The 27295-nt window shown below is 44.5% G+C and overlaps 1 protein-coding gene across 1 annotated transcript in view; it reads right to left on the minus strand.

Moving 5' to 3' along the window:
• The window catches only part of MGAT5B (alpha-1,6-mannosylglycoprotein 6-beta-N-acetylglucosaminyltransferase B), a 116166-nt gene that overhangs the window by 83479 nt on the left and 5392 nt on the right, over positions 1–27295 (minus strand). Inside the window, exons 2-5 of the mRNA XM_048490879.1 lie at positions 24879–24882; positions 15400–15405; positions 12677–12792; positions 3573–3649 (exon numbers count right to left, since the gene is read on the minus strand). Of these exons, the coding sequence (XP_048346836.1) occupies positions 3573–3649; positions 12677–12792; positions 15400–15405; positions 24879–24882 (203 nt within the window). The remainder of the gene's footprint in view (positions 1–3572; positions 3650–12676; positions 12793–15399; positions 15406–24878; positions 24883–27295) is intronic.

Raw genomic sequence — 27295 nt, forward strand, 5'->3', positions numbered from 1 at the left:
GTTTAGGACTTGGATTTGGCTTGAGAAGAGATGAAGGTTTCTGAAGTTGCCTCAATGGCAAATTTCATTTTCAGCTAGAAAAGGTAGACACAAAAGGTCTTGAAAGAAAAGTACTACTTTTATTGAGAGGAAGACATTAAATAATTGCAGCAAAAAGTCCAGTTTTCAGAACAGAGTAACCAACAATTTCTCCAGCTGCTTGGCTAGAATCAAATTGTTCAACAGAAACTGTAACCTGGGACTAGACTACCTGCAGGAGCTCCTTCTACCATATAGACCGGTCCAGGTGCAGAGGTCACAGGATGGGGCCTTCTGGCAGTCCCTTCCCCCTCTGAGATGAGAAGGAGGGGGGTTGTGCAGAGGGCTCTGTGACAGCCCCCACTTTATGGAATGCCCTCCCATTAGAAGTCTGACAGGCACTGACGTTATACATCTTCTGGTGCTTGGTGAAGACCTCCAATTCACCTGGGCATTTGACTGATTTATGCCATCAGACCACTGGCTTTTTTGGAACCTGCCCTCCACCTGCACCTGGGGTTAGAGAAGAGGTGGGTTTTGGGGTATTAGTTTTGTTTGTTTTTAGGTATATTTTTAGGAGATACTTTATATTTTTATAATGATGTTTTCATCGTAATGTTTAGGTGCACTTTTATATTATGTAACCTGCCCTGGGTTGTATTTGAAGGGTGGGACAGAAATGTTCCAAATAAACAAACAAACAAAGGCTATTTTGATAACCGTAAAATTATAAAATTTTATCAACTATAAAAATGGATACATTCTAATGAAATCTAAGAGAGAAAAATCTCAGGATACTGCAGTAGCCTTTGACCATAAGATTAAAACCAGTATAACTTCCTGATTCTTATCTGAAGAATTTTTTCTCTCTGTGATTGGAAGCAGAATCTTGCACATGTGTCTTTAGCTAGATGACAAGCTGTATAAATAACTGTGTGAAGAATGCATGGTTCCTCTCCCTAGCCCAAGTGCTGGTACTTCATGCGTGTAAACTTCTCATAAAATCAATGACAGCATTAATCAGCTGTTTGGGAAGGCAGAAAAAGAGGACTGGATTTGATCTCCACTGCGTCAATAGCTGAGGGGCAAGAAAGCTGGTGAGCTGAGAGCAATGGTGTATCTGCCTAGGGACGGAGGGTACCCTCTGCCCTGGGCACCACTAATCTGGTCACATGGGGGCACAAAATTGGCCACCCACGTGACCAGGAAGACAGCAAGGCAGCAAGAACTCCTGCTGCCTCATCATCTTCGGGTGCACTTGGCCCTGCCCATGTCATCATTGATGTGGGTGGGACCAAGGAAGCCTGAGGACACCACCCCCCTCAAGCCTCACCTCCCTGCTCACCTCCCAGCTCCCAGTTGGCAGTCCCTTCTGCCCTCCCCTCTGGGGAGAGCAGAAGCAACTGAAAGGCTCCATCCTCGGCTCCTTTGCTTTTGTAAGCACAGGGGCAGGGCTTGGGGCGGGGCTCCACCCCAAGCCCTGCCCCCATGCTTACAAAAGCAAAGGAGTCGAGGACGGAGCCTTTCAGTTGCTTCTGCTCTCCCCGGGGGGGGCAGAAGGGACTGCTGGCTGCCGGCTGAGAGCTGGGGGGTGAGGTCTGGGGGTGGGGCTTGGGGGGTGGGGCCCACTCCCCTGATCCCCACCCCCTAGCATAGCAGTGGGGGGTGCTCGGAGAATGGCTGTCTCCAGGCACCATTTTTCCACCATACGCCTCTGGCTGAGAGGGCTACATAGAGGTTTGCATAATTGGACTGGATCCTTTGGGTGCTTCTGCTTCTTTTCTACTCACTTGATGTTCATGTTACAGTATACATAGTTGTATGTATTCTTACTCACACTGCCTATGGATTTGTCATTAAAGTCCCAGGTGTGAAAATGGCTCTTAAAAAGTCATTGAACTTACTGCTTACCTTTTCAGAACCTTATATCTAAAATGAGGAAGGAACGTCGATTTGATCTCCAGGCTTATCTCTTGCAAAGCTTATCTTCCCTGTCATCACTGCTGGTCATCATTGATTAAGGCATTGAGAAATGAAGAATGTTGACCTCACCAAATGAAAGCAAGGCAGCAGGAAAGCAACCATGGGAGAGCTTACAACTAACATTAGTGTTCGTCCATGCAGAGACACATAGCTAGCATCCATGTGCTAAAGAGGCAGAAATTTAGCAAGGTTCCCAGAAGGTGATTTTGCATGCAAAGCAATAACCACAAGCTGCTCCATGGAGATCCATCATCCTCAGTAATTGCTAGTGCCAGCCTCTTGCAAACTTAAGTATACAAACGAATCCACTCAGGAGGTAGCCCCCCGACTCCCAATATGTAAAACACACCAATCACCCAGACAGGAGATCGAATTACTGCCACCAACAATTAAATTACACTTAAAATTTAACCCAGCCATGGAAGAAGACAGGAGAATATGAACGCTATGCAGCAGGGGCAATCCCAGCAATGTAATGCTTGTGCCTTGTTAATCTGACAATTAACTTATTTCTCAGGCTGCAGGATCAGTAACATGTATGGTTTAAAAAAATTAATTCACATTGCTTAGCGTGCGAAGACACAAATGAGATGTGACAGCATTCTCAAATCTATCATGGGGATGCTGCTGCCATTTTAAAGTCATTTAAAAATGATACGAGGGCCTGATCCTATTAGGCCCATAGTATGGTGGACGGAGGTGCTCTAGTTCCTGGGTCTCTTTATGTGCTGAAACAGCTGCTGGGTGTCAGATGTCCATTTCAACACTTTAAAATGGGAGAGGGAGGGACAAGAGTGCTTCAGCCTACCATACTGCTGTATTTTTAAACGCTTCAAAATAGTGAGGGTGTCCCCATGGTGGTCACAAGTACGCTGTTAAATCTACTTTGGCCCACAGAGTTGTGCACAAATTCAGAGCCCAGTCAACTGCCCACTTTGTGTACAAGTCTAAACATTATTGTGCACGATGCAAAATATGTATCTGGCTTAGAACTAGCATCAGATGCTTGGCTGATTCTCTAGACCTGAGATAACTCTACAGATTAACAGAAAGCAAGACATAAATCCATCGGTGCTTTCCTTTGGCCAGTTTGCATATGAATAATTCACAGAGAACTAAATGCTACGTTAGTACATGTGGAAGGCCAGAAAGTCTAGTTCATGCTTCACATAAAGAGGACCTCCCTCTTTGTGAATGTTTGGGTCTGGTCTGGTGGTTTCATTCTTCGAACCCAATAGCTTTATACTTTCAAATGGGGAAATAGGATTTTCTTGCTTGTTCCAAAAGTTCACTTATCAAGAGTAATTTAGAATTCACCATTACAAATACAGAAGAGGGGAGGGAACTGGTGTACAATCTAGCTGCAAGTTCTCACCGCTGCCTTTCTTGCAGGCCTTTCCGTGCCTGAACCATCTTGTCGTAGTCATTTGGTTTATTAAGGCCATCTTTGTGGGAAAGAGCGTGAATCAAAAAGAATTCCTCTAGGCTAACATTTTTGCCTGGTAAAATACATCATCTTGACTTCAACATTTTTCTAACCACAATATGCATTTTAACTCTTACTTACTCACCTCTACTTTTCCAGAGCAGTCGGGATAGTTAGGGTCCTTGGGCACCTCACACTGGTCCCGTCTGCCTTCGATCGCTGCTGGTTATAAATATAATTAAACACAATAAATTGGTGTAAAATTCACACAGGAAATGTGTTTGCGTATATAAAAGGTAGGAAGGTTAAGAACATAAGAAAGTGCCTGCTGGATCAGACCAGAGTCCATCTAGTCCAGAACTCTGCTACTTGAAGTGGCCCACCAGGTGCCTTTGGGAGCTCACATGCAGGATGTGAAAGCAATGGCCTTCTGCTGCTGCTCCTCCTGAGCACCTGGTCTGCTAAGGCATCTGCAGTCTCAGATCAAGGAAGATCAAGATTGGTAGCCATACATCGACTTCTCCTCCAAAAATCTGTCCAAGCCCCTTTTAAAGCTATCTAGGTTAGTGGCCATCCCCACCTTCTGTGGCAGCATATTCCAAACACCAATCACAGGTTGCATGAAGAAATGTTTCCTTTTATTGGTCCTAATTCTCTCCCCCCACCCCACCCCAGCATTTTCTACCCTATGCATAATTTTATAGACTTCAATCATATCCCCCCTCAGACGTCTCCTCTCCAAACTAAAAAGTCCCAAACGCTGCAGGCTCTCCTCATAAGGAAGGTGCTCCAGTCCCTCAATCATCCTCATTGCCCTTCTCTGCACTTTTTCTATCTCTTCAATATCCTTAGTTAGTTCAAGCTTTGCATCTGGTATCAAAGTGGCTTGCTAAGAATATCTGGTTTCATTTTTTTAAGGACACTTTGTAGACCTTAACATATATAGAAACAGGTGGTTGTCAGACAAGGGTTCTGAACCTTTGCTGTGGGCCTTCCTTAGCATTTGGTTGCCACTGTAGGAAATGGGATGCTGGACTAAAGGGACATAGTCTACTTCAGCAGGGCTCTCTTTATGTGAGCTCCCAAAGGCACCTGGTGGGCCACTGCGAGTAGCAGAATGCTGGACTAGATGGACTCTGGTCTGATCCAGCTGGCTGGTTCTTATGTTCTTATGTTCTCACATTCTCGCTAATGTAGCAGAGCTGAGCTAAATATTCATGGCCTTTGATTTTCATTTTGAAATCTGCACATTCACTGATGGAAAGCCTTTATTAAACAGCTCCAACAACAACACTCAGATACAAGCAAACAAACAAACCAGAAGTCTTTCTCTGCTATTCATCCATGTTCTCGGCAGAAACCATCATTTAGAACAGTCTAAAAACTTGTTTTTGAGCACAGCTATGCTCAGGGCAGTTCTGGAAAGCTCTGAGATCTTTGGAGTATGGATGCTACGCAGTTCATGAGTTATCTGAGATCAGCAAAGCTCCCTTCTCAGGATCAAATTAGATGTATGCTTTTTAAAAACTAAATCAGAGCCCATTTGGGCTCAGACCATTGCTGGGGAGGGGGGAAGGAAGGGCTCTTGCCTCCCCCACAGCCATTTGCCATGCTGAAACAGCATGGGGTGGGAATTATTTTCCTGTTTTTCCCATTCCACATTCACACAATTCTCCATGTGGAGCAGCAAAAATAAGAAAATACTTCCTCCTCTAGGACTGTTTCAACTTGACAAATGGTAGGGAAGGCAGAAGCCATCCCTCCCTCACTCCGGTGGTGTTTTGAGCCCAAACAGGCTCTGCTGTATTTTCAAATAGCCATTCCTCACAGATGCTGTGTCACTGCAGGGAACAAGTCAGGTGCAGGGATCTCTACTCTTAAAAAAATGTGAAAATCTAATTTGGAGCTAAGCTAAAATTTAAGCAAAATCTCATATTTTCTACTTCATTCCAGCCCATTTGTCTATAGGCAGAGATGGATGAAGCGGGGCTGTTACTAGCTGCATGGGACAGGGAAGGACTTTTAGGAGGAATGAAAAGGGAACAGGGCCTAAACTGAAGCTTGGTCGATGTGGGGTAGTTTCTGAGAAGCCCAAGGACTGCGCAGCTTTCATATTCCAAAAGTTTGCACGGTTTCTTTGGGGATGGCTCAAGGATTGCACAGATTGCTGAAGTGTTCAGAATCAGCATTTAGAGGTTTTCACACACTTCCTTCTACTGTACCACAAAAAACAAAATTTTGAAGCAACACACCGGGGAAAAAAGAAGTGCTTCTTGGCAATAATAAAAGCAAATAATAACACAAAATGATTCCTAGAACTCAGCTTTCTTCTATGGTTCTGCGTTTTTGCTTCTCGGAACTTGAATAGCAGGCCCAGATTTTACTGCCCACATTTAACCATTCCCTGAGATTGTATCCAATGGAATTCGTGTTTCTAAGGAAGCACTTAAAAGTCCTCCCAATAGAAACTTCCAAATTGCTGCAGAAAATGGTGCTGGTAACCAATTAAGTGTAGACCATCTAGTAGGCAAACAATGTGGACCATCTAGTAGGCAAACAATGGCAATGCTGACACACAGAACAATCTTGCAGAGCTGCGTAACTGAATGAAGTCTAACCATGTTGTGTGCAATTGAAGTAATAGATTGTCCACACTTGCTGAGCTTCAAGGATCCAGAAAACCATTCAGTTTAAATGATGATGACACCTTAATTGTACCTGCCTGCCTCCAGGTAACAACAAATCCACCTAGAAGACCTAGGGTCTTTGAAGCCCCATAAGAAGCATCCTATGGGATTGGACCCATGGTCCTTGTAGTCCAACATACCGAATAGGTGTGAATAGGCTGAATCCCACCACTGGCTAGTGCCCAAATCCTCATAACGTTTATGTTAGCTTTCAGTCTGTTCACTATGGTCAGTTAATCCCTTTTATTTTAATAGAAATAAATTTTGATTAAGAAGCTTATTCTTCCAAAATACTCTAAAGTCACCCATGAGATTAGTCATTTAGCTATATAATAAGCTACATTAATAAAATCTCAGGCCAACAGAACACAGTGAATCCCAAGGGCCTTGGTGTTATATGCTAGAAAAATTGCAAAAAATCAGAAATTTCTTAATTGGTGAAAATGTATCTTTATCTACCTGAGGGTAATGTGGAGATGACTAGGGAAGGCAATGGCAAACCATTCCCGTAAACACAGTTTGCCAATTTAAAAAAAATTAAGGAAAAGCATGGGTCCCATGTGGGCCAGAAAATCTGAATTTTCCCATCATCTAGGCTTTATTGCATCTTTTCCAAAATTTCAGAGGAAAGTAGGCTTGAGAAATATCAGAGAAAAGCTGGGGAAGCCCCTGGAAGTGCATGAATGATGCTGTAGAGAACCAGGGAAAACCCCAACTTCCCAAAAGCACTAAACTTGGGACAGAAATCGGTGGACCAATGTGGGAGGAGGGAGGTAGACATGGCATACTACCATGGGAAAAATTTGTTTGGATCCCATCCATAAAAAGAAATAATCCAGAAAAATGCAAGCTACTTAAACAGTTGTTTGCTTTTAAGGTGGCACGAGAGTCCACTTTGTTTTTATTGGATATGGTGCTTTCTCCTGTCAAAAGGGCGTCTGCCTAACTTTATCCATGATTTTAATTGGATCACTGGCTCTTGAGGAAAAGAAAGGATGTGACAGAAGTCTCACTTAAATTTTTGTTTTATTTTTGAAACTGTGAATTCAGAAATTTGCAGCTGCTTAATCACCTAACTTTAATACTTTAATTGGCTCCATTTAAATAAATCTACATAATACCAAAATGTCATCCTTTTGAGACACTCATGAAAGTGAAATACTAGCTTTTGTACATTGTTTCTCTTTCTTAGAAAAAAGGATTTATAATATTTTTTGTCATTCCCTATGAAGAGGAATTTTTCATGCTTGCCCTTAACTAGCATTCAGGTTCAGTGTGGTCCGTGACTTCTCCCCCTCTTTTATTCTTCTACCACTGGAAACTTTATTTTCTTAATTCCCCTGAAGAAAAGGCCATCTGGAGCCTTACATCTGTAAGGCTTTCTAAATTGTCTGCCTTGAACTTTGAATAATTCTGTTTCTGCAACCTCTTAAAGATTTTTTGCATACCACATTCATTCTGGGAATATCTTTCTGGCAGAATTAACCCTTAACTAGAAGCTTAACTAATTAAGCCTATCCAGATGAAAGATGCTATCCTGAATCAAATGGCTCATTCCACATGGGCCAAAAACAGCGGTGTGAAAACTGTGTGAAAATGGTGTAAAAGGGTTTAAAACGGTGTAAAAGGGTTTATACTGCTTTCACACCATTTTCACACCACTGTTTTTGGCCCATGCGGAATCAGCCAAATGGTATAGGTGAAAGAAATCACCTTTGGGATAGTATGATTCTAAATAAAGCCATGGTAAAAGAGAGAAGTGCCTGACCCTAACCTTGTCACTATTTACCTCAGAATCATATGCCTCAAACTTTATTTTCCCATGAGGTCCCATATGCATAACCAGCTTTTGAAACATGCATTCAGAATGCCTTCAGGGAGCAGAAAAATGGTAAGTGAGAAGGAATTAAGTTCCCCTTCCTCCCTCTGATCTAGAGGCTCCAGTGATCCCAAAGTTGAGGCTGCTGGATGGTGGGTCTCAGGCATGGCTTGAATTCTTGAGCTGAAGGGCTGAGCTTCTGTTTATGACAGCCCCTCTATTACAACCTCTGCCTGCGAGTTTTCCTGTGTCATCAGCCCTGGGCTTGGACTGGCCTCCTGTACCTCCTCTTTCTGAGAAGGTGTGAGCTGACTTGGCAGCAGATAACAATAATACAATGGAATAATATTCAGAGCAATGGAGATATTATAGGCACTTGTATAAAGGGATGGTGGTACAAGCTCTTACCCCCTGCGCAACCTGGACAGGGCATCAAAATCTTGCAATCAACCGATGGTTGTTAGAATAATACATAGGGTTTATTTTGGGTTTGAAATAACCCATAAGTGTTCACGATGCTAGATGAAAACCCAGACAGTAGTGTGCTTAGAGGCCTTGTGATGGAAGCAGGTCAGGCAGGGTGGTACTGTTCTAGCTTCTCATTGTGTTTGTTGCCAAGACTGAAATTAGAGGTCAGCAGGACATTTCCTCACTGGGCCCAACATCTATCAGTCTCCTCACTTGCTTGCTTACATGGTGACAAAAGAGGTAGCACCAATAAGTCCTGTCTCTCATACTGCTAGTCACCACTCCAAGGCAGTACATGGGACAAGGCTCAATAACATGGTTTCTTCTGTTGCTACAAGAACAGTGAGCAAATGGCTGGATACCTGGACAGGCAACTCACTTGACTGGAATAGCTGTTCAAATTAATGGATGAGCAAATAGCTGGCAAGCAGACCATCAGGTTTTTTCAGAAAGCAAGGCTCATTTTGTTTAATGGGCTTTTCTCTCAAGTAATGTACACAGGAAGGCACTGTGAGCTTGTGGAACAAGCAAGGGGTGGTTCCTCTCTGGCTCCAGAGGTGAATTAATTATCCCATGGGGCATGGCATTTGGGAGATTGCATAGGGATTTGGGGGGCCATGGATGCTCTCTGCCCAAGGATGAAAACCTGAAACCAGCCCTGCCTGCGGCTTCAAAACAATGCATGTTCAGTCACTAAATATTGATGTGGTGGTGATGAAAGAATGTGATTCTGGCCATGTGCTCCATACTGGATGGAGGCTGCCAGTTAGTTTTTGACTTAACAGGTTCTGAACAGAAGCAGTCCATGTGAGTTATGAGAACTTTGCAATTTAACTTTGATATCTCTAAGCTTCATAATCACTTTTAACTTTCCTGTTGTGCTAGTTCCCAGATAAACATGTGTCCATGTGTATAGAACCAGGAATTAGCTTGGGTGTAGAAATGACTACTTGTGGCACTGATCACAGGTCAGTTTTAAAGATGTAATAGCTAACTGCGTATCAGTTACTGACAGAGGCGGAGCTACCAAGGGAACCGGGGGGGTGCGTGTTGCACTGGGGGGGTGCTTGGGGGTGGAAGATCTTCCTGTAGTGCCCCCCGTGGCACCCCCCACACACACACACACACACACTTGCCTTCATGAAACTGCAGGCTGGAGAAGCAGCCTGTTCCCTTTAGGCTAAAAACAGCCTGGTGGGAACTACACTTCCCAGGAGACCTTGCGAGCCGCAGGGTAGTTCCCACTGGGCCGTTTTCAGCCTGAAGGGAACAGGCCACTTCTCCAGCCTGCACTATGGTAAGGGGGGGCAGGGCGCCATGGAGCAGGAGGGACACAGAGTACGCACCGGGCACACTCTGGCCCAGCTACGCCTCTGGTTACTGACACATGGGTTACTGTCAGACATATACAAGAATTCTGTGACAACAGTTCACTTCTATAAAACCTGCTAAAATCCAAAAAAATATGTTTGCTATGGCAAACACAGAGCAGCAGAAACCATGGGGATCCTGCCATAGCTAAATATATATAAATATATTAATTTAAGAAAGCTCAAAACACATCCTGTGGAAGGAGAAAATAAGAGTCGCAGAGAGAGAGAACAAAAGAAGTCAATGTGGAGCTTTAGAAAGGCAGGTTCGAGAGTCCACATGGGATTTGAGGCAAGGACTTTAAATGGTGCCTGTTGGGGATTATTTTCTTTAGTGGATTAGCAGGAAACAAACACATCATTGTTGCATGATTAAAGTGATTTTCTCAGTAATCCCCTTCTTAGCACATTAACCCAATGGGGAGGGGGAGAACATTAGTTAATATAGACGTACATGGAGATATATGGGGACTAAAAGAATAGATAAGGGCCTTTGCACCAGCAGGATGTATGCATGATGCTGTGGGAATACATTCCCTATATGCGTCGTGGTGGTGGTGCAGCTGGCTGAGAAGTTGGCCTTGCAGTTCTGACAGTTAGCATTACCACTAATGCTATATAGTACTCTGCTTGTCAAGTGCTTGGGAAGCATTATCTGTTCCTTTCCCAGTAGAGTTGCATGAGACCAGCATGAAAAGGTTTTGCTTATGTTTTTTTGGACACGGCTGAAAGGAACTGAATATGCAATTTCCTGAAGAGACAATCGTATCTTTTTTCACCAAGAGGTAGGATAAATGGTAGTGAGATGAATAGACCTGTCCTGCAATACTAATTATAGGAGAAAACCACAGTAGTCGAGGAAGGGGGGTAGCTAGCCATTCTTTAAAACTCCGAACGATACGTTTTTTCCACAGTGGACTCTAATTGTAATTAATTAGTCCCTTTATCTGTATCATTTAGATACACAGCATGTATTAAACAATCGAGGTGATGCAAGCCATGTAGGAAATCCCCTAATCCATCTCACAATCACATGTACTCTTGAAGACTCACCTTTAAAAACCATTGGATCACTTGTCAAAGGACATCTCCAAGCACTGTGAGTGTGGAAGAGGCCACCTTCCCTCCTGGACTATATTCCCTAGTGGTTATGGTCGTGGAGGAGGGGCTGTTTTCTCCTTCCTTGTGCTCCAAGTGGCCTGGGATCATATGGTTAAGAACACCCAGAGTCTGAGGAGGGGACAAACATGGCTCTCCATGTCTGTTTCCTCTAGAGAAGATGAAACCTCTCCTACCCCTTGCAACACTTGGAGACGCACTAAGCAACCCAGTGGTTTTTTAAGAGGAGTCCCCAAGAATGCTTGTGACAATGAGACACACATTTGCAAAACATTCCAGAAACTAGACTGGTTCTAAGCCAGTACATTCCTAACTACACAATATATGTAGCTGCAACTCAGTGGCACATTGAGACAAGCTAAGTCTTTTTGTGGCAAGGACAACTGAGAGTGGAAGGAGATAAATGGGGACTAGCAAGGTATAGTGGTTAAAAGCAGTGGATTCTAATGTGGAGAATCAGGTTTGATTCCCCACTCCTCCACATGAGCAGTGATCTGGTGAACTGGGTTTGTTTCCCCACTCCTACACATGAAGCCTGCTGGGTGACCTTGGCCTAGTCACAGTTCGTTCAGAACTCTCTCAGCCCCACCTACCTCACAAAGTGTCTGTTGTGGGGAGAGGAAGGAAAAAGAGTTTGTAAGCCCCGTTGAGACTCCTTACAAGAGAGAAAGGTAGGTTATAAATCCAAACTACTACTCCTCTTCTAATACTTAGTCAATAGTCTCTGGACTTCTCTTTATTATATCTGAGTTTTACACAGTTACAGTTTCCTCCATACTTTTTGCATTTCATGGCCTCTTAACCCTGCTAGTTTCCCCCCACACATTTTCTAAATAAAAAGTCTGCCTAGTGGGAGCCACAGCACTGCCTCTGAAGAAGCAGACACAAAAATATATGCCACATGTTAGTCTTTAGGGTGCCACCAGACTCCTATTGATTTTTTTTTTGTAGCCACAGATGCATCCACCCCTTTGGGAATGGAGGGTGTTTAACCTTTCCCTGTCATCACATTCACACTCCAAACTCTCTTTCCCTTTGCCCCAGCACCCTTTTCACCCACAGTGTTTTAACTATATTTTTATTCAAGTATTTTTAATTTGTTTAAAAGCCTTTGAGGGAATGAGAACAAGTGTAGGAGCATTTGGAAGAGGGGAAAGATTGGGCAGGGAACGTTCTGAGCATCACAGTGCCTCTCTGTTTCTAATCACAAGCAACTTTCCCTTATCTGCACAGGACGCTGGGCTGCTTGTGTTGGACATGTTTGCATGTGATTTACACTTGGGATCTTAGATGTACATCTAGACACTGCTTTACATGCCTTTCTGAGTAAAGATGCCAGGGAAGTTGCTCTAAATGCAAATTGCTGGAAGATTTGTAGCTCCATATCTAGCTTTGCTGAAATTCATCTTGTCAAGCTGCAGTCCTTGAAGGATACATCAAGCACATTGCAGTATACAGGTTGTGATCAAGGCACCGTTTGATATCTTTGGCCCCCAAACAGCAAACTTTCACTTTCCCCATGTCTGGAGTGTAGTAGTAGCCGTGTTCTTACTGTGGGGGAAACCTAAAATGCAGGTGGCTTGTCAGGGCAGGAAAGACCTACTGCACCAATGTAGAAGATGCAATCAGGAGAAAGATGCCTTTGCAGCTATATCTATACAAATGTAGTTAAAAGAGCAGTGCAACCAGTGGGGTGTGTTGTGTGCTGCCTTCCAGTGGTGGGATTCAGTGGGCTATAAATCCAAAGTAGAAAAAAAATTCAACTGGAAATTAATGATGGTCTTACGTTTTCCATTCACGAGGCTGTTGCGTAGAATCTGATCCACCTTCATGGCGATGTCGGAGACGTTCTGAGCAATGGCCTGGATCCTCTCCATCAAGCCAACTGCTGGGTGGAACCTGGAGAGTAAGTAATGAAGATAGCAAAGCTATGATTCTGTCTTAAGAGGCATCCGGACTTGTCAGAAAGAGCGAGGAGGGCTCTCTACATTAAAGCAACAGTCCTTTGAAATTGCAAAACTGATTGCTACAGGGACTCACAATGGCAGCCAGAAGAATGCTGTGGGAGAGACTGATGGATCAGAACTCCCACAGTGTTTCATCAAAATGACTACTGGCTGAACAGGAGCCATAATTTGGAAGGGCGATAGACCCAAACCAACAGCGTTTCCTGACAACACACAATGAGGCTACCTTCTGGACACAGTGACACTGTCAGTTCATTCTTGCAATCTGATAAACTATATTTCGCCTACATTGCTCTTCCTAGCTCTTCCACCTGGAAAGCAAATCCTGTATTTACTCACCTTAGAGCAAGTGACTATCCCTGCAGAGGTGTGTCCTGGCTTGTTTTTAATGCTTGTTTTGTTTTTTATACTGGTAATTTATGACAATTTAGGAAGGTTTTGCTTGCAAACCACCTCAAGCAGGACTAAGAGAGGTGGCATAAGCATTTCCTAAATCCACTGATCAATATAAATCAGAAACTTAATTGTTTAGAGAACCAGAGTTAGCGAATATAGCACCTCCTGACTCACTTTATTTTATTTTATTATTTATTTAAAACATTGGTTAGCTGCCTTTCTCCCTTGCTGAACTTAAGGCAGCTTACAATATAAATAAAACATTGTGAAAAACAATAAAAGGAACAATTACAAAACCCCATGAAAGTCACAGATTAGTAACTCCAACTAGGGCTGCTAATAACAAAAGCTACATCAATCAAAATGCAATCCTAAATAAAACTGTCTTCAACTGCCTTATGAAGATAGACAATGAAGCTCAGCTTGCTCTCCCTCCACATCCCCCAAGCCAGTGAGTGGTGCAGGAGAAGACTGTGTGGTGACTTGCAGGGCGGGAGGTGTAGCGCATGGTTAGCAGTCTTGAACCACCCCAGCCTTAACAGCAAAGTGGAGTGTTTCAGGAGCAGGGCTAATGTGATGGCCAGATGCAAGCTGTCTGCAGCTGCTTGGACAGCCTTCTGTTGAAAGAGGCTGGGAAACAGGGGGTGCATGGAAGAAATGAGTCTGCTTGCCACTGTCCTGCCTGTGTTTGTGTATTTTGGCTACTTTGGTCTGGGCCTGGACTCCTGGATCTGTGTCAGTTATGTTGCCCCTGTTTGGATTTGACATCCTTGAGTAAGTACTATCTGTGCTGACCTTGGACTAGACTTTAACTACTGAGTACCATCCACATGTGTGAGGATGACAAGTGGGGAACTCTCTGCAGAAGGCAACACGTCACCTCGACCTGCTGCTCTGCCTCAGACCTGTGTGTTACTTCCGAAAGCCTGCTTCTCGGTATGACCCCTGGACTCTGCCTCCCGGACCTGCTCTCTGGACTTGCGATTTGGACTTTGACTACTTGGTTGGTTGGTGAGCTTGCTTAACTAGGACTGGACTCTGACCACTGCTTTGCCTAATGTTTGGGGGCTATTTTGCCTGTTAAATAAAAGCTGTAGACATTTGCTAACTACAGCCTGGCTCCTTGGCTTTCTTGGCAGCCAGCCCGTGACCATGAGATGGCTTCCTCCATCCATTGGTAGGTGAAGATGTAGTGAGCCAGCCCTCTCCTTACTTACCTGAGCAGTGCCTCACCATGGCGGGAGAGGGCAAGGAGGTGGGTGGTTCCTCACTATGGCTTGAAGAAGTGAGGTGGATGAGTGCCTTTTTTCCACCTCCCTGAAGCATGGGACAGTACAGAAAGTAAGCACTGTTTTCTAGCATCTGCCTTCTATGGGTTACTTTGGAAGCAGACATCACCTTCCCACATTCCCCTGCCTTCCAGAGGTGGGATCCAACCAGTTCTCACCACTACTCTAGAAGTGGTTACTAATTTTTTCTGAGTGCCGAGAAGGGGTTACTAAAGCAACCTCCCTGCCCAACAGGGACTGGAGGTGCGTGTGTGCGGAGGCGCCACTGTTTGAATCCCACCACCATCAGAACCTGTATTACATTTTTTGGATCCCACCACTACTGCCTTCCCACAGTATGAAGAGGAGTGAGAAAGCCAGGTGGTATTTTCCTGGCAGTGAGGAGGGCAGGGGCATTTTCCAAAATGCACAGGTCAGCTTTGTGTGGTCCAGCAGATAACATGCTGCTCGTGGGAAATCTCAGTTAAAAACTCAGTTAAAATCTCAGTTCAACTCTTGTTTTCCTGGGCAAATCACTACTTGTCACTTTTTTCCTCTGACTTCCCTAACTGTAATAACCAGGAACAATAATTGGCTCACTCAGCAAGTGGCTTTGTGACGGAAAGAGCTGAGCAATTGCAAAGCACTCTGTGGATTGTGTGTTCTGTACATTATTTGTAATAACAGACTCCTCCCTGTACCAAGGAGCAGAAGCTGCACGCTCCTCTTCTCCTTTCAGCTCAGTGTTACCAAGAAGAAAGCAGAGGGTCTACTTTGTTCTCATGAACAAAGTGGACAAAGACAGCAGAGCAGAGCAGCGCACCTGTAATTGCATTTTATATATAGACACTAATGGAGGTTAATGTCAGTCAAGACAATCTATTCTGGGCCCCTTTCCCTTGACTTATGTTTAACAGTCCTGAGTGGAGGAGGAGTTGAATTTTATTCAGAGGCCTTTCAAGTGGCCATAGAGACTTTGGTCAAAGCAAGAGAAGAAAATGCCAAAAAAGAGGGGCAATGCCAAATTAAAACTCAACTCTGAACAAGCCTCTGTTTATTGGCTTCAGTTCTCACCCATATAACAGAATTTGTAAACAGGGATGCCAACTCTGGCTTAGGAAATTCCTGGATATTTAAGAGCAGTGCCTAAAGATGGTGGATTTGGGAAATACAAGGGAGCTCAGTAAAAATGGGATGGCACAACAGGAGTTTAATGTCTTCTAAGCTGTATGGTATGCTATGTATTCCCTCTAAAGCAGCCATTCCCTCTAAAGTTGCTCCCACCCATGAGGAGCACTGCTTCAAATAGTGTCTCTGACTGTTTTAGAGGCTCACATAAACCACTAAACGACAAGGCTGTATGAAACATGATCAGTTTCTTCAGTGATCATTCTGTACAGACACCAATCTTCCGGCTGAAGAGGCATGAGAGTTTCAGATCTTGGTGAAAACCTTGTGTCCCTGCCAATGATCACTAGGGTGATACTACATACTGGCTTTTGGGGGGGGGGGGCGGTCTGAAAATTTTCAGATTATTAAGCATGAGCCTGAAAATACATGTGGGTCTAGGAGGTGGCAGGTGGGACAAAGCTAAACCTGTGCTGCCTGTTACCTCTGAGACCCACCTGGATATCAGAGGCAGGTGCAGAGTTCAACTGCAGTTTCGGCCTGGCCTGGCCCAGTGTTAACTGAATGTCCCACCTCCAAAATTCACATGGACTGGAACCAGCCAGGTTGAAGGGGAGGGAGGTAGAGGGGCCTTTTTCAGGATCTGATTTTTGGGGTTTTTTATATATTCCACTGAAAGAAGGGAGACAATGTTCACCAATTCCCTCCTATGACAATTCACATTTTCCCCATTATGGTCCCTCCCCTCCCCAAACCCTGCTCTCCCCAGGCTCCACCCCCAAATCTCTAGAGTTTTGTCCAAGATCCTAGAAAGACACCTCATCATGCCAGCAATGTATATCACTTCCAGGTATTCGCTGGAACTGACATAGCACCCCTGGTGCACGGCCATTTCTTTTAAAATATGCTTTCCTCCCACGTCTTCAGCAGGCAACCTGAAACAGGAGACCTAGGTCGATTATGCACAGTACGAATAAAATGTCCTGAGGACATCTTTTTAAAAGCAACCTCTTCATTTTTTGTTCAGATAGCACAGACAAGAAAGGCATCAGAAGAGAAGGCGGTTTCCTCTACTCCCCCCCCTCCGCCGCCATTTCCTCCCACCCTAGTTTAAAGCTCCTGTGCCTAACATTTTGTGGTGCTGCAGGGATTCTCTGTGCTTGCCGCTTTTTGCTTACGGTTTTCCCAGGATGTTTGCTCTGCAGACTCCACTGCTGGGCACATTTTCAGCCTGGTTGTACTCAACTCGTCCTGCCAATTCCGGCAATTTATTCATGAGCTGTCTTTGAAGCTACATAGACATGATATGAAAACCAGCATGGATTCTGAAATCATGCCTGTGTGGCTTAGAAGATAGCTTATTGGGGAGAAAAAATAAAGAGAAAGCTATATATTGTTGGAATCAGTAGGATGAGCTGAGTACAACCATGTACTTTTGGGGCTGAACGTGCCCAGCAGTGGTGCCTGCAGAGCAAATGTCCCAAAAAAACCTTCAGCAGAAAGCTGCAGGCATAGTCTTGTCTGTTCAAGTGTTATGTTTGTTCTTCAGCAGATCAGTGAACCAGAAAGCTGGAATTTAAGATACCTCAGTCCCTGAAGCTAAAAGGTAAAAGTAAAAAAAAACCCAAAACAACCCTCTCCCTCTAGGTTTATGAACCTTCTCAGCTCCTGTTCTTGATTTAAAGGCCTCTGTCTGGCAGGAAGCAATTCACATTTTCCCCTTTCAAGTTGGTTTATGGCTGCCCACACTAGCCTTTCATGGCACCAGAGGAGAGTTACATATCCTCAACTTTAAAATAATATTTAAAATCAGAAAGCAAGAGTCCACTAGCTTTTCCAAGATAGTGAATGAGAGCATTTACATTATACCTGCTAAGTTGTTAAAATTTTTAAAAATCTAGCCATCCATCTCCAGTCTAAAGCAGAAGTAACGTATGACCAACATGTACATGTAGCACAAGAGGGATGACATTATGGAAAACAATCTGAATTTTGCATACTGAAGCTTTGGGTGGGGGCACCAGTTCCCTGGTGGCCAGAGATATCCCAGACACCAGGAGTCCGCACACACCTACAATGATGTTACTTATGGCAAAGGCATGTTGAGGTTGAAGCTCTGTAACCATCAGAAGGCACTGACTGCATGACAAGTGGAGATGGGATCTGGCTATGAGTGCCTCGCAGACCCAAGTCCTGGGCCTGTGCTCCACACATCACTGCAGCTCTATTCAAGGCGTACAGATTGCCACCTGATCCCTCCACAAGGAGGTGACTTATCACAAGGTCTGGGTGCTGGGCTGCTCCTGCCTTCCAACGTAAGGGAGGGATGTTTATGGAGGGTGGAGCTTCCTGCCACCACAGTGGCTTTGCTCCAACCCATCTGGTTGCCCGTCAGAGCCATCGCTCAACGCTGCCCCCCATGCCCCCAGCCATCCCCCTCCCAGGAGGCTGCAGCCTTTAGAACATGCTGGTGGGAGGCAAGGGCTACCTTGGAAAGTCCATGGGCAGTGCAACAATGGACAGAATGCACAGAGACTGTCATTGGCCAACTGGATAATCTGGCCACAGCAGGCAGCCAGGCGGAGCAGTTTCATGCCCTACAAGGACATACTATCCAAGCAAGGTGGTTATCCTCACCCATTTGGCTATGATTCATTTGTGGGGCTCAGTGCTATCAGGACTTGGAGGTTTCACCATTTGGAGCTGGTTCTAGGGCCCAGCATGGTCAATGGAATGGCTGTCTGATCTGATAAGCAATTCCTGAGATCAGCTCCAGTGGCTGGATTCTTTGAAATAACAACAGTCTACCTGCCAGCTTCCCAACAGAAACAGGTCCACCTGCACCTGAACTTGTTTTGAAACTTGCTGAGCATGGGAGTTCCAAGTTTGGAAAACACTCCCACCCCTTTCTCTCACTGGTGTATATAACAGAACCCAGTGTGGGGATGTATGGCACAGCCACCTGATGGGAATCTCTGTCATGCTGCGGCGGCCCCTCTGGTGTTGCCACCCATCCTCGGCTGCATGCTTGTCTTTGGGTGGGGGGCTGGCTGCTTCCATCTGGCATCTTGTTTCTTCTCCCCCTTGGGTCTTGGACTGTCCCCCACCATTTCATCCTTCCTTTCAGAGGTGGGATGGTGGCTGGGAGATTATCTGCCTGCTTCCAGCCCTGTGCTGGCCTTGCTGGCTCTATCCTCCCCTGTTCCTCTGCCCCCTTGTCTGCCCTTTCCATTGGGCCCCCTGCTTTACCCCATCTGAATTGGTGCTGTTGTGCCACTGACCAGCTTTTTTCACCATCCTGGAGCTGGCCATGGTGCTGAAGCCCTTTAGCAGACGGCCATGGCTTTGCAAGTCCCATGGCTGCACCACACCTGGACATGGCGAAGCTCTCCCACTCTCTAGATTGGGCTATGAACATTCCAAATCTATGATCACACTTAAATATGTAGATTTAGATTAATTAATTTTCTTCAAGAAACTCAATGATAAAAGGTTTTAGAGTGAGTCAAAATTTTGAACCTCGGCATAGGTGCTGAAGGGGACATACCTTTTCATACAAGTTAAATCCCTAAATCTCCACTAACAGGTGGCTTTTCTGTCAATGGAACAGGATTTCTTCATCTGCCCTGTCCTGCTGCATCTCAAAATCCTCTCCAAACTGCCACTCCTTGAAGACACAAGAGACAGCCATGTAGATATTTTTTACTATATTGGGTCCTCCAGGCAGTTTTACACAACTTTTGTCATTTCTGTCTTTTGTTTGGTTGATTCTCATGGGATCTTTGTTTGAAGTCTGAAGATTTTCTACCTAAGCATAAGCGATTTAAAGAATATAAAAAGTCAAGTGGGACCCCATGAAACTCATGGAAGGAATGCCATCTCCCCCACCAAAGCTCCAGGCCTCCTCCGTTCTCTTCCTTGGAGCCCCTCTGGGTGCAATGAGGCTTCCTTCTCCCCCAGCTTCGCCCTTTCACTGGCTCACCTGGAGCTGTTCTACCAGAGCAACAGCCAGAGGCCTACAAAACTTTTGGGGGGGGAGAGAATCCCATCTCCCCTCCCCCTTGTTCACCTTCCAGCCCAAATGCAACTGGATGAGTCTGGTAGCACACCACCACAGCGTTCACCTCCTGGGTGTCACCACCACTGCAGAAGGTCCCAGAATGGCTCCTGGGCTCCTCCACCACCTAGCTGGGCTGGTAGGGGGTTGGAATCAGTCACTACCAGTAGGTGCATACCTAGGTGGTCTCCTACATTTGCAGAAAAATCTGTTAGGTGGGAAAATAGAATCACAGTGTCACAGAGTTGGCAGAGACCACAAGAGCCATCAAGTCTAACTTTCTGCCATGCAGGAATACACAATCAAAGCACTCCTGCCAGGTGGTCATCCAGCCCCTGTTTCAAAACCTCCAAAGAAGAAGACTCCACCACACTCTGAGGCAGTGTATTCCACTGTTGAACAGCTCTTATCGTTAGGAAGTTCTTCCTAATGTTTAGATCAGGGGTAGGGAACCTGTGGCTCTCCAGATGTTCAGGAACTACAATTCCCATCAGCCTCTGTCAGCATGGCCAATTGGCCATGCTGGTAGGGGCTGATGGGAATTGTAGTTCCTGAACATCTGGAGAGCCGCAGGTTCCCTACCCCTGTTCTAGGCATTCAGCTCCTGCCATGTTGCTTGATGTGTCAGCTGAAGCCTTGGAAAGGCCCCTTTAGGTCCGGGGCCTGGGAAGATGAAATGGGCTCCTGGGGGAGGTTGTGTGTGTAAAGGAATTGGGTTAGCAGGGCAGGTGTATGAGCCATACGTGAGGAAGGGGGCATGAGGGGTGCCACTTGCTATGCCACAGGGGGAGGGGGGATTTGACTGCTTGACCCAGGTGCTATTTATTGTAAATAACACCTCTGCCAAGCTATGAATCACCAAGTTCCTGATTATCAGCTGGCAGTCATGCCTCTAGCAAACATCCTCCTTGCTGCCAGAAACCACCTCTCTAACTGTCTAAGCTTCTCAAAAACAGACAACATAAGCAGTGGTGGGATTCTAATAATTTAGCAACCAGTTCTCTCTCCCCCCACCCCCCACCCCCTGCACCACACACCCCCACCAGGCTGCTCTGGGGCTCTGAAAGTCACTTTTAACAACCGGTTCCCCGAACTCAACAAAAAATTAGGTACCGGTTCCACTGAACAGGTGAAAACCGGCTGAATCCCACCACTGCATATAAGTTTTTTCAGTAGTTATAATTAGGGAACTCCTCCTTCCATATTAAGAGGATGTGATCCTCTTGATAAATATGTTGGCCATATTGGGGGAATGGGAGTTTCTACTTTCACACAGCTTCTACTTTCAATATGTCTGAACATATATAATCAAAAACCCGCATTTCTGATCATGTGTGCTGAAGGCTGAAAATTCATGGGTTTAGGGCAGGGGTCTGCAACCCCTCAGCTCCGGAGCCGCATGTGGCTCTTTCAGCCTTATACTGCTGCTCCACGTGGCCTGGAGGTTGGAGGGTAGCGTGGGCATGTCCCTCCAGAGTAGCCATCATCCCCCCTCTGCCATTCCCGCAGCCGCCATCCCTCCTCTGCCCCACAGAGCAGGAGGCTGCCTGCTCCGTGGGGCAGAGGGGGTTTCCCTGCCCGGCACTGCTGCTTCCCGCAGCATTAGAGGCAGCGGCACCAGGCAGGCCTCGACCGCCATCCCCCCCCCTGCCCGGCACCTCCACCTCCCAGCACTGGAAGGAAAGATAAGTGGAGGGGCCGAACCGGAGGCGGCTCCATGTGGAGCCGCCTCTCCAGCTCAGTAGATCTTCAGGGCCATGGAAAACGGGTCCAAATGGCTCTTTGGGTGGTAAAGGTTGCCGACCCCTGGTTTAGGGATTCCAACCTCCATGTGGGACATGGGAATTTTCCCAGAGTTACAACTTATCTCTACATTACTGAGATGAGATGCCCAGAAGAAAATTAGTGCTTTGGAGGGTGGACTCTATGGCACTGTACCCCAATGAGCTCCCTGTCTTCCCCAGCATCCACCACCAAACCTTAGGAGTTTCCAGTTTGGATACGTCAACCCTACCCTAGCATCTCCCACCAGTGGTCACAGGAAACTGGCAACGTGTGAATGTGAGGGTGACTGCCTCACTTACTCATTCTTCCAGTAAGTGAGGCAGTAACCCTAAAATCATAACAACTGAAAGTGGCTTGAGTTATCCAGAACTCCAGGATTGCGAATGCCTTAAGGCTCACCTGTTGATGTGACAATATGTCTGGCAAAGCATGGAATGACGATACTGAGATTAGTCACACACTACCAAGGGAGGGGAAACCTCCAGGGTCCCCCTGCTCACTCTTACTCAGTGGAGAAAAAAATCCTTTCAAATTAGAACAATGGCAATCCACTGAGCATGAAAATGAGAAAGGTTTCTGCTGAGTTTCTTTGAAATGTTAATTAGCTGTTTAGCACAAACTCACTCATTGCCAATTGTGGGCATCTTTGATGCTTCAGAGGAACAAAGCAACAACTAATCTTATAATCAGTGAAAGGGGGAGGTGGTCCTATTTCCAACAAGCCACTATCGTTTGTAAAGGCTCCATGGCAAGCTCACACAATATTTAGATATAACTTCAATGCCACAGGATTTTGATGAAATCTCAGCCAGCATCTTATTCTGAAGAGGTCTGTCATTCTCTTCATTTTAGATTAAGGTGATGTAGGGTCTGGGAGACAGTGAATGCCTCCCTAAGGGAGGGGGCTGATTCTCCTTGCCTTGAAGCAGGAATGGTGTGTCCACTCCTAAAGAAATCTACTCTGTACCCAGAAGAGTTGGCTAACTATCATAGGGGTTTTTGCCAAACAAAGCATTTAAAACATTCTTTTGAAAAGAATCATTTTTATGATTTTTGTCTGCACAGTCCATAAAAATAAAACATTTCAGGTGAAAACGGTTCTTTTCTTTAAAAAAAAACCCAAGCATGCATGGTTTTGATGCTATAGAGACTTGATACCTGAAGCCTTGCCGATTCTGATGTTGAATCTACATAGCATTGAATCCATAACACACAAAATAATAAAAAAGGAGAAAATGGCACATTTGTGTAATCAGCAGGCAAAAATGAATATATTAGTGTACAACAATGATGGAAATGGCAGGCAGCCATGATGCCAGGTGAGAAAACATCTGTAGGAAACTTCAGCGAATGGCAGACGGCCAGAGAATCTATGAAGCATCAGAACATGGAGGAAAGCAGGGAAACGAAAGTAGCAGTGTTGAAGGGGGACGTGGAGGTTCAAATTCAGATGGGAGAAATAAAACACTTCCTGATTCTCCACATAGGCAAGCAGGAAATGTTTTGAGTATGAAATCAAACATTTTCCAAACATTTTTTGTGGGGAAAAACCGTACAGAACTCCTGAAGGAAACATTTTATTTTCTGCCCCAAAACATTTTATTTGTGTTGTGTGGAAATGCCATTTAGTCTCAAAAGTAACATTCTTGATCAAAGCGATTGGCTGGGCAGCTTCTAGGGTTCATGAATGAAGGGACTGTTTGGATCCATTCCAATCTGGTTTCAGGTCTAGCTATGGGACTGAAACATCCTTCCAGCCTGGGGAATTACCTGCATCAGGAAGTGGACAAGGGGAGTACAACCCTGTTAATTCTCTTGCCTGGGGCTTTTGATACTACTAATCATGATATCTTTCTGGACCGCCTATCAGAGCACGGTCCCTGCCCCTGCTACAGGTGGTCAGGGTCCTATGTCAAAGACGGGCAAGGTGCCACCCACTGTCAAAGATGGGTGGTGCTGGAGGATTACTGTTCTATCCCCCCAGTCTCTGGCCCAAAGGGTCCTGCAAGGCTCTAACTTGCCCCTTGTCCTTTTCAAAATCTATGTAAACCAGAGGTGGGATCCAACCAGTTCTCACTACTTCTCTAGAAATGGTTACTAATTTTTTCTGAGTGCCAAGAAGAGGTTACTAAAGCAACCTCCCTGCCCAATAGGGACTGGAGGTGCGTGTGTGCGGCGGTGCCACTGTTTGAATCCCACCACCATCGGAACCTGTTATTAAAATGTTTGAATCCCACCACTGATGTAAACCCATAGGTACGGCTGCCACCAATAGATAGAGTATGCTTAACTGTACCTTGTGCTTCCAGCAGATCCCAGAGAGGCTGTGGAAACTTGGAACAGGTGCCTGACAGCAGTTTTGGGAAAGATAAGGACCAGCGAGCTAAAACTAGATAAAATGGAGGCATTGCTGGTGGCAGACAGTTTGACTCAGGAATTAAGATATCTCCTATTCCAGATGCGGTTGCACTATCCCTGATGAAGCAGGTTGGTAACTTGGGAGTGCTGCTTGACCTGTGCTTCCTGATCAATAAACAGGTGGCAGTGGATCCACCTAGCTTTTCTCATTGTGAGAAAGATGGGGGGGGAGGGCTTTGACCAGAAGGGGGTTTCCTTTGACTATGCAGGAGATCATACAACCAACATGAATAAAGGGAGAAATTCTGGAATACATTTGTATCTTCTGCCAACCAACACTTAATAACTATTCACCCTTCATTTAGTACTAGGAAATTGTGATTTAGATGTGATTTAGAAGATGTGATTTAATAAATAATGCATGCATACTTCATAAAGATGCAAAACAAAAAACCCTCTCGTTAAAACTGTGAGTAAATGTGAGTTAATGATAATTGTAAACATTGTCATTTTTCTTAATTTTTGCTCTTTTTTGTTTTTTTCCTTGTTTGCTTTATTTTGTTAACATGTAATTCTGAATTTTTTTTAAAAGAAGAAAATTCGGCAAGATTAAGTGAAAAATTATTTAAATGGGAACATTTAAATGGGAGAGAGATGACACTTAGATTAAATAAAACAAAGATTCAAACCTCCTCCTCCTTTTGTTGTAGCCTGAATCAGGGACCTACCTATAACAAATGCTGGTTGTAATGGAAACATTTATAAAGTGCAGAGGCATAGCTCCAAGGGAATGGGGGCATGCCACACCAGGCGCGGCCCTGTGGGGCGTGGTGGGGTGGGACAGGGGTGGAGGATGCACCAGTGCACCGGGCGCTTTCCCCCTTGCTACGCTTCTGATAAAGCAGAGGATCCATTCTGGGATTTCCAACCATCACATCTTATTTCAAGCTGCTTAACTCATTTAACAGAAGCAGCAACAGTGAAAATACAAATTATGAATTACTAGGGTATGTCCAGGAAACATAAGACGGAACTTGCCCATCACCACCAGTGAGTAAGATGCGGAAGTTTTGAACTCTTTCTGCAAGAGAACATACAAAACTACTCCCATGTTATCTTGGCCTGCCATTGTGATGAAACTGCATAGACAAATAAGGTTTGGAAGTGCAGCCAAAAAAAGGGCAGTCACAAACAGAGTGCAAGGGAAAAATCATAACAGGAACTGAATAGCACTCTGACTGGGTAAACTGACCTGTGTTCTGATTGGCAGAGCAACTAGCTAATTAATAGAGGGAGGAGGTATCTCTCTGAGAGGGAAAAGACTGATAGCTTTTGGATCTGGATTCCTGGGTGTTAACATCAAGTCCCTTAGCTGTGTGTAAAAACCTACCCTGAGAGGATTTCAATCAGAGTGAATCTAATCTGAAATAGGGTGTGTGTCAGTATATGAGGGCAGGAATACACAGATAAAATAAGTTTGTTTATTGGAAGTTTTGTTTGCTGGTCAAGACAGAGGTGGAATAGTGAGAGAGACTTACCACAGTAACCATAAGTAAAGGGTGATATATCTCCTGGGAGATAGAAGAATTCCTAAGCCAGTTAGGAAGAGAATTATACTCAAAGGAAGATTCCATGGCCATTTAGCAAGGAGCACTTCTTGCAATATTCCTTGCCCTGGAGTGCCTTCATTTCCTTGTTTACATGTGAGCAGGTGCCCCACTACCTGCTGTGCAATTTGCCTTCCCCTCACTTCTGGGTTGCTCCCCCATCCAAGGCAAGATTGTTGATTGCTGATTTTGAGAGGGTTTAGCCCTTTAAATGCAATAACAATGTAATATTGATATTCCTTATATTGATATTGTGCAGGATGCTATAGTTTTTGGTTTTTAGGGGGAAAATGCCCCCCCCCCCCACTCCTTGCAGGGCTTTACAGCCTGCATTTTCCTTTTTTAAAAAAACCCAAAACAATAGCAGCCTGCATAATATCAATATATGGGATATTGATATTACATCATTATTATATTTAAAGGGCTAAAAAAAACCCCAAAACTGACAATTAACTATCCTGCCTTCATGCTCTGTTGGTGCAGACTCAGAGTATAGCAGCTCTGCTTGCCTCTGCCGGGTTCTTCTCTTGCTGCTGGTGCTTTTACAGTCACCTCCCTCTTCTCTCTCTGCCTCTGACAGTAAACAGAATTTTGAATGAAGAATTTCATTATCATTCGAGCCTATTCTAGCATTAAAATTTCCTCCAATTATTATGGCCACTTGAGGATATTAATTTTGCAAGTCCAATAATTTTCCAATATAGTCCACTGAATATCTATTTCAGTTTTAACCGTTCTGCACTGGGAGGGGGGGGGAGATAGAGGGACAGATATGTTTACCAATACACAGTCTTTGTTTTTAGTGTGCAATTTAACTGCCATTGCAAGTTTAGCTGGAGAGGAAGAGAGAAAAGTCGACTTACCTAAATTATCAGAGATTAAATCAGAACCTTTGTAGACTACTGTAAAACTGAACTCCTAGAAATAAATGATGATAAATCCAAAATAATGGTATTTTCCAAATCTGCTATAAAACCTTTTTTTTGGGGGGGGGGGGATTGGTGTGCATAAATTCCAACAAGTAAATGAATTTAGATACCTAGGAATAGTTTCCAATCTAATTTGCAATAGTCTAAACATATCAAGGGCTGCTATTTATGAACTCCTTCAAATCAAAGATTCTGTGACTATCAAATGAACATACTTGAATCATCTGTACATATGTTTTTAATTGTCCTAAATATGAAGCAGGGAAAATAAGTTTCTAGCAAAATGGATAATTAAATTTGCCCCTTTTCCAGATATCATAAAATTAAGGTTGTTTTAAAATGGTCTAAATCAAAACTGTGCAGTAGATGCGGCAAAATTCTGTTACGCGGGCTGTAGTAAAAGTTTTAAAAAATTGGTGTATGGCCTATGGGCTGTCAAACTCAAACAAACTATGAACTAAATGTTACCTCAATGAATGGCAGAGCAGCTCTGTATAATCAGCCCATGTCTGGTGTATTAGTAATCTGCTCAAATTATCTCATGAGGGAGATTTCTGTAGAGTGGGTATCTAACAGTGTGTGTACTGGGAGTCAGTGTGTACTTAGAGAAAGGGCACCAGCCTTTTAGAACCCAGTCTTTTTGAATCTATAAGCCAGTAACATATAAGAGTAACTAAAGACAAAACTGCACTTTCATAATAAGAAACCTAGAAAGCTTGACAAAATCCTGTGCCTGTGACAGAAACCTAAAATTGTACATAGCTTATTCCTGCCTGATTTCCATCTGCTGATTTTCTTCATAATTCCATGCTTGTTTGTTCAATAAATTTTGCTTTCAATTTGTTTGGACCTGCCTCAGTTCTCTAGTGCCACTTTTAAGGGGATCTGTTTGAAAAGAGAAAGGCATTCT

This window comes from Sphaerodactylus townsendi, linkage group LG03, assembly GCF_021028975.2.
Source record: "Sphaerodactylus townsendi isolate TG3544 linkage group LG03, MPM_Stown_v2.3, whole genome shotgun sequence".
In the NCBI taxonomy this organism is placed as follows: domain Eukaryota; kingdom Metazoa; phylum Chordata; class Lepidosauria; order Squamata; family Sphaerodactylidae; genus Sphaerodactylus; species Sphaerodactylus townsendi.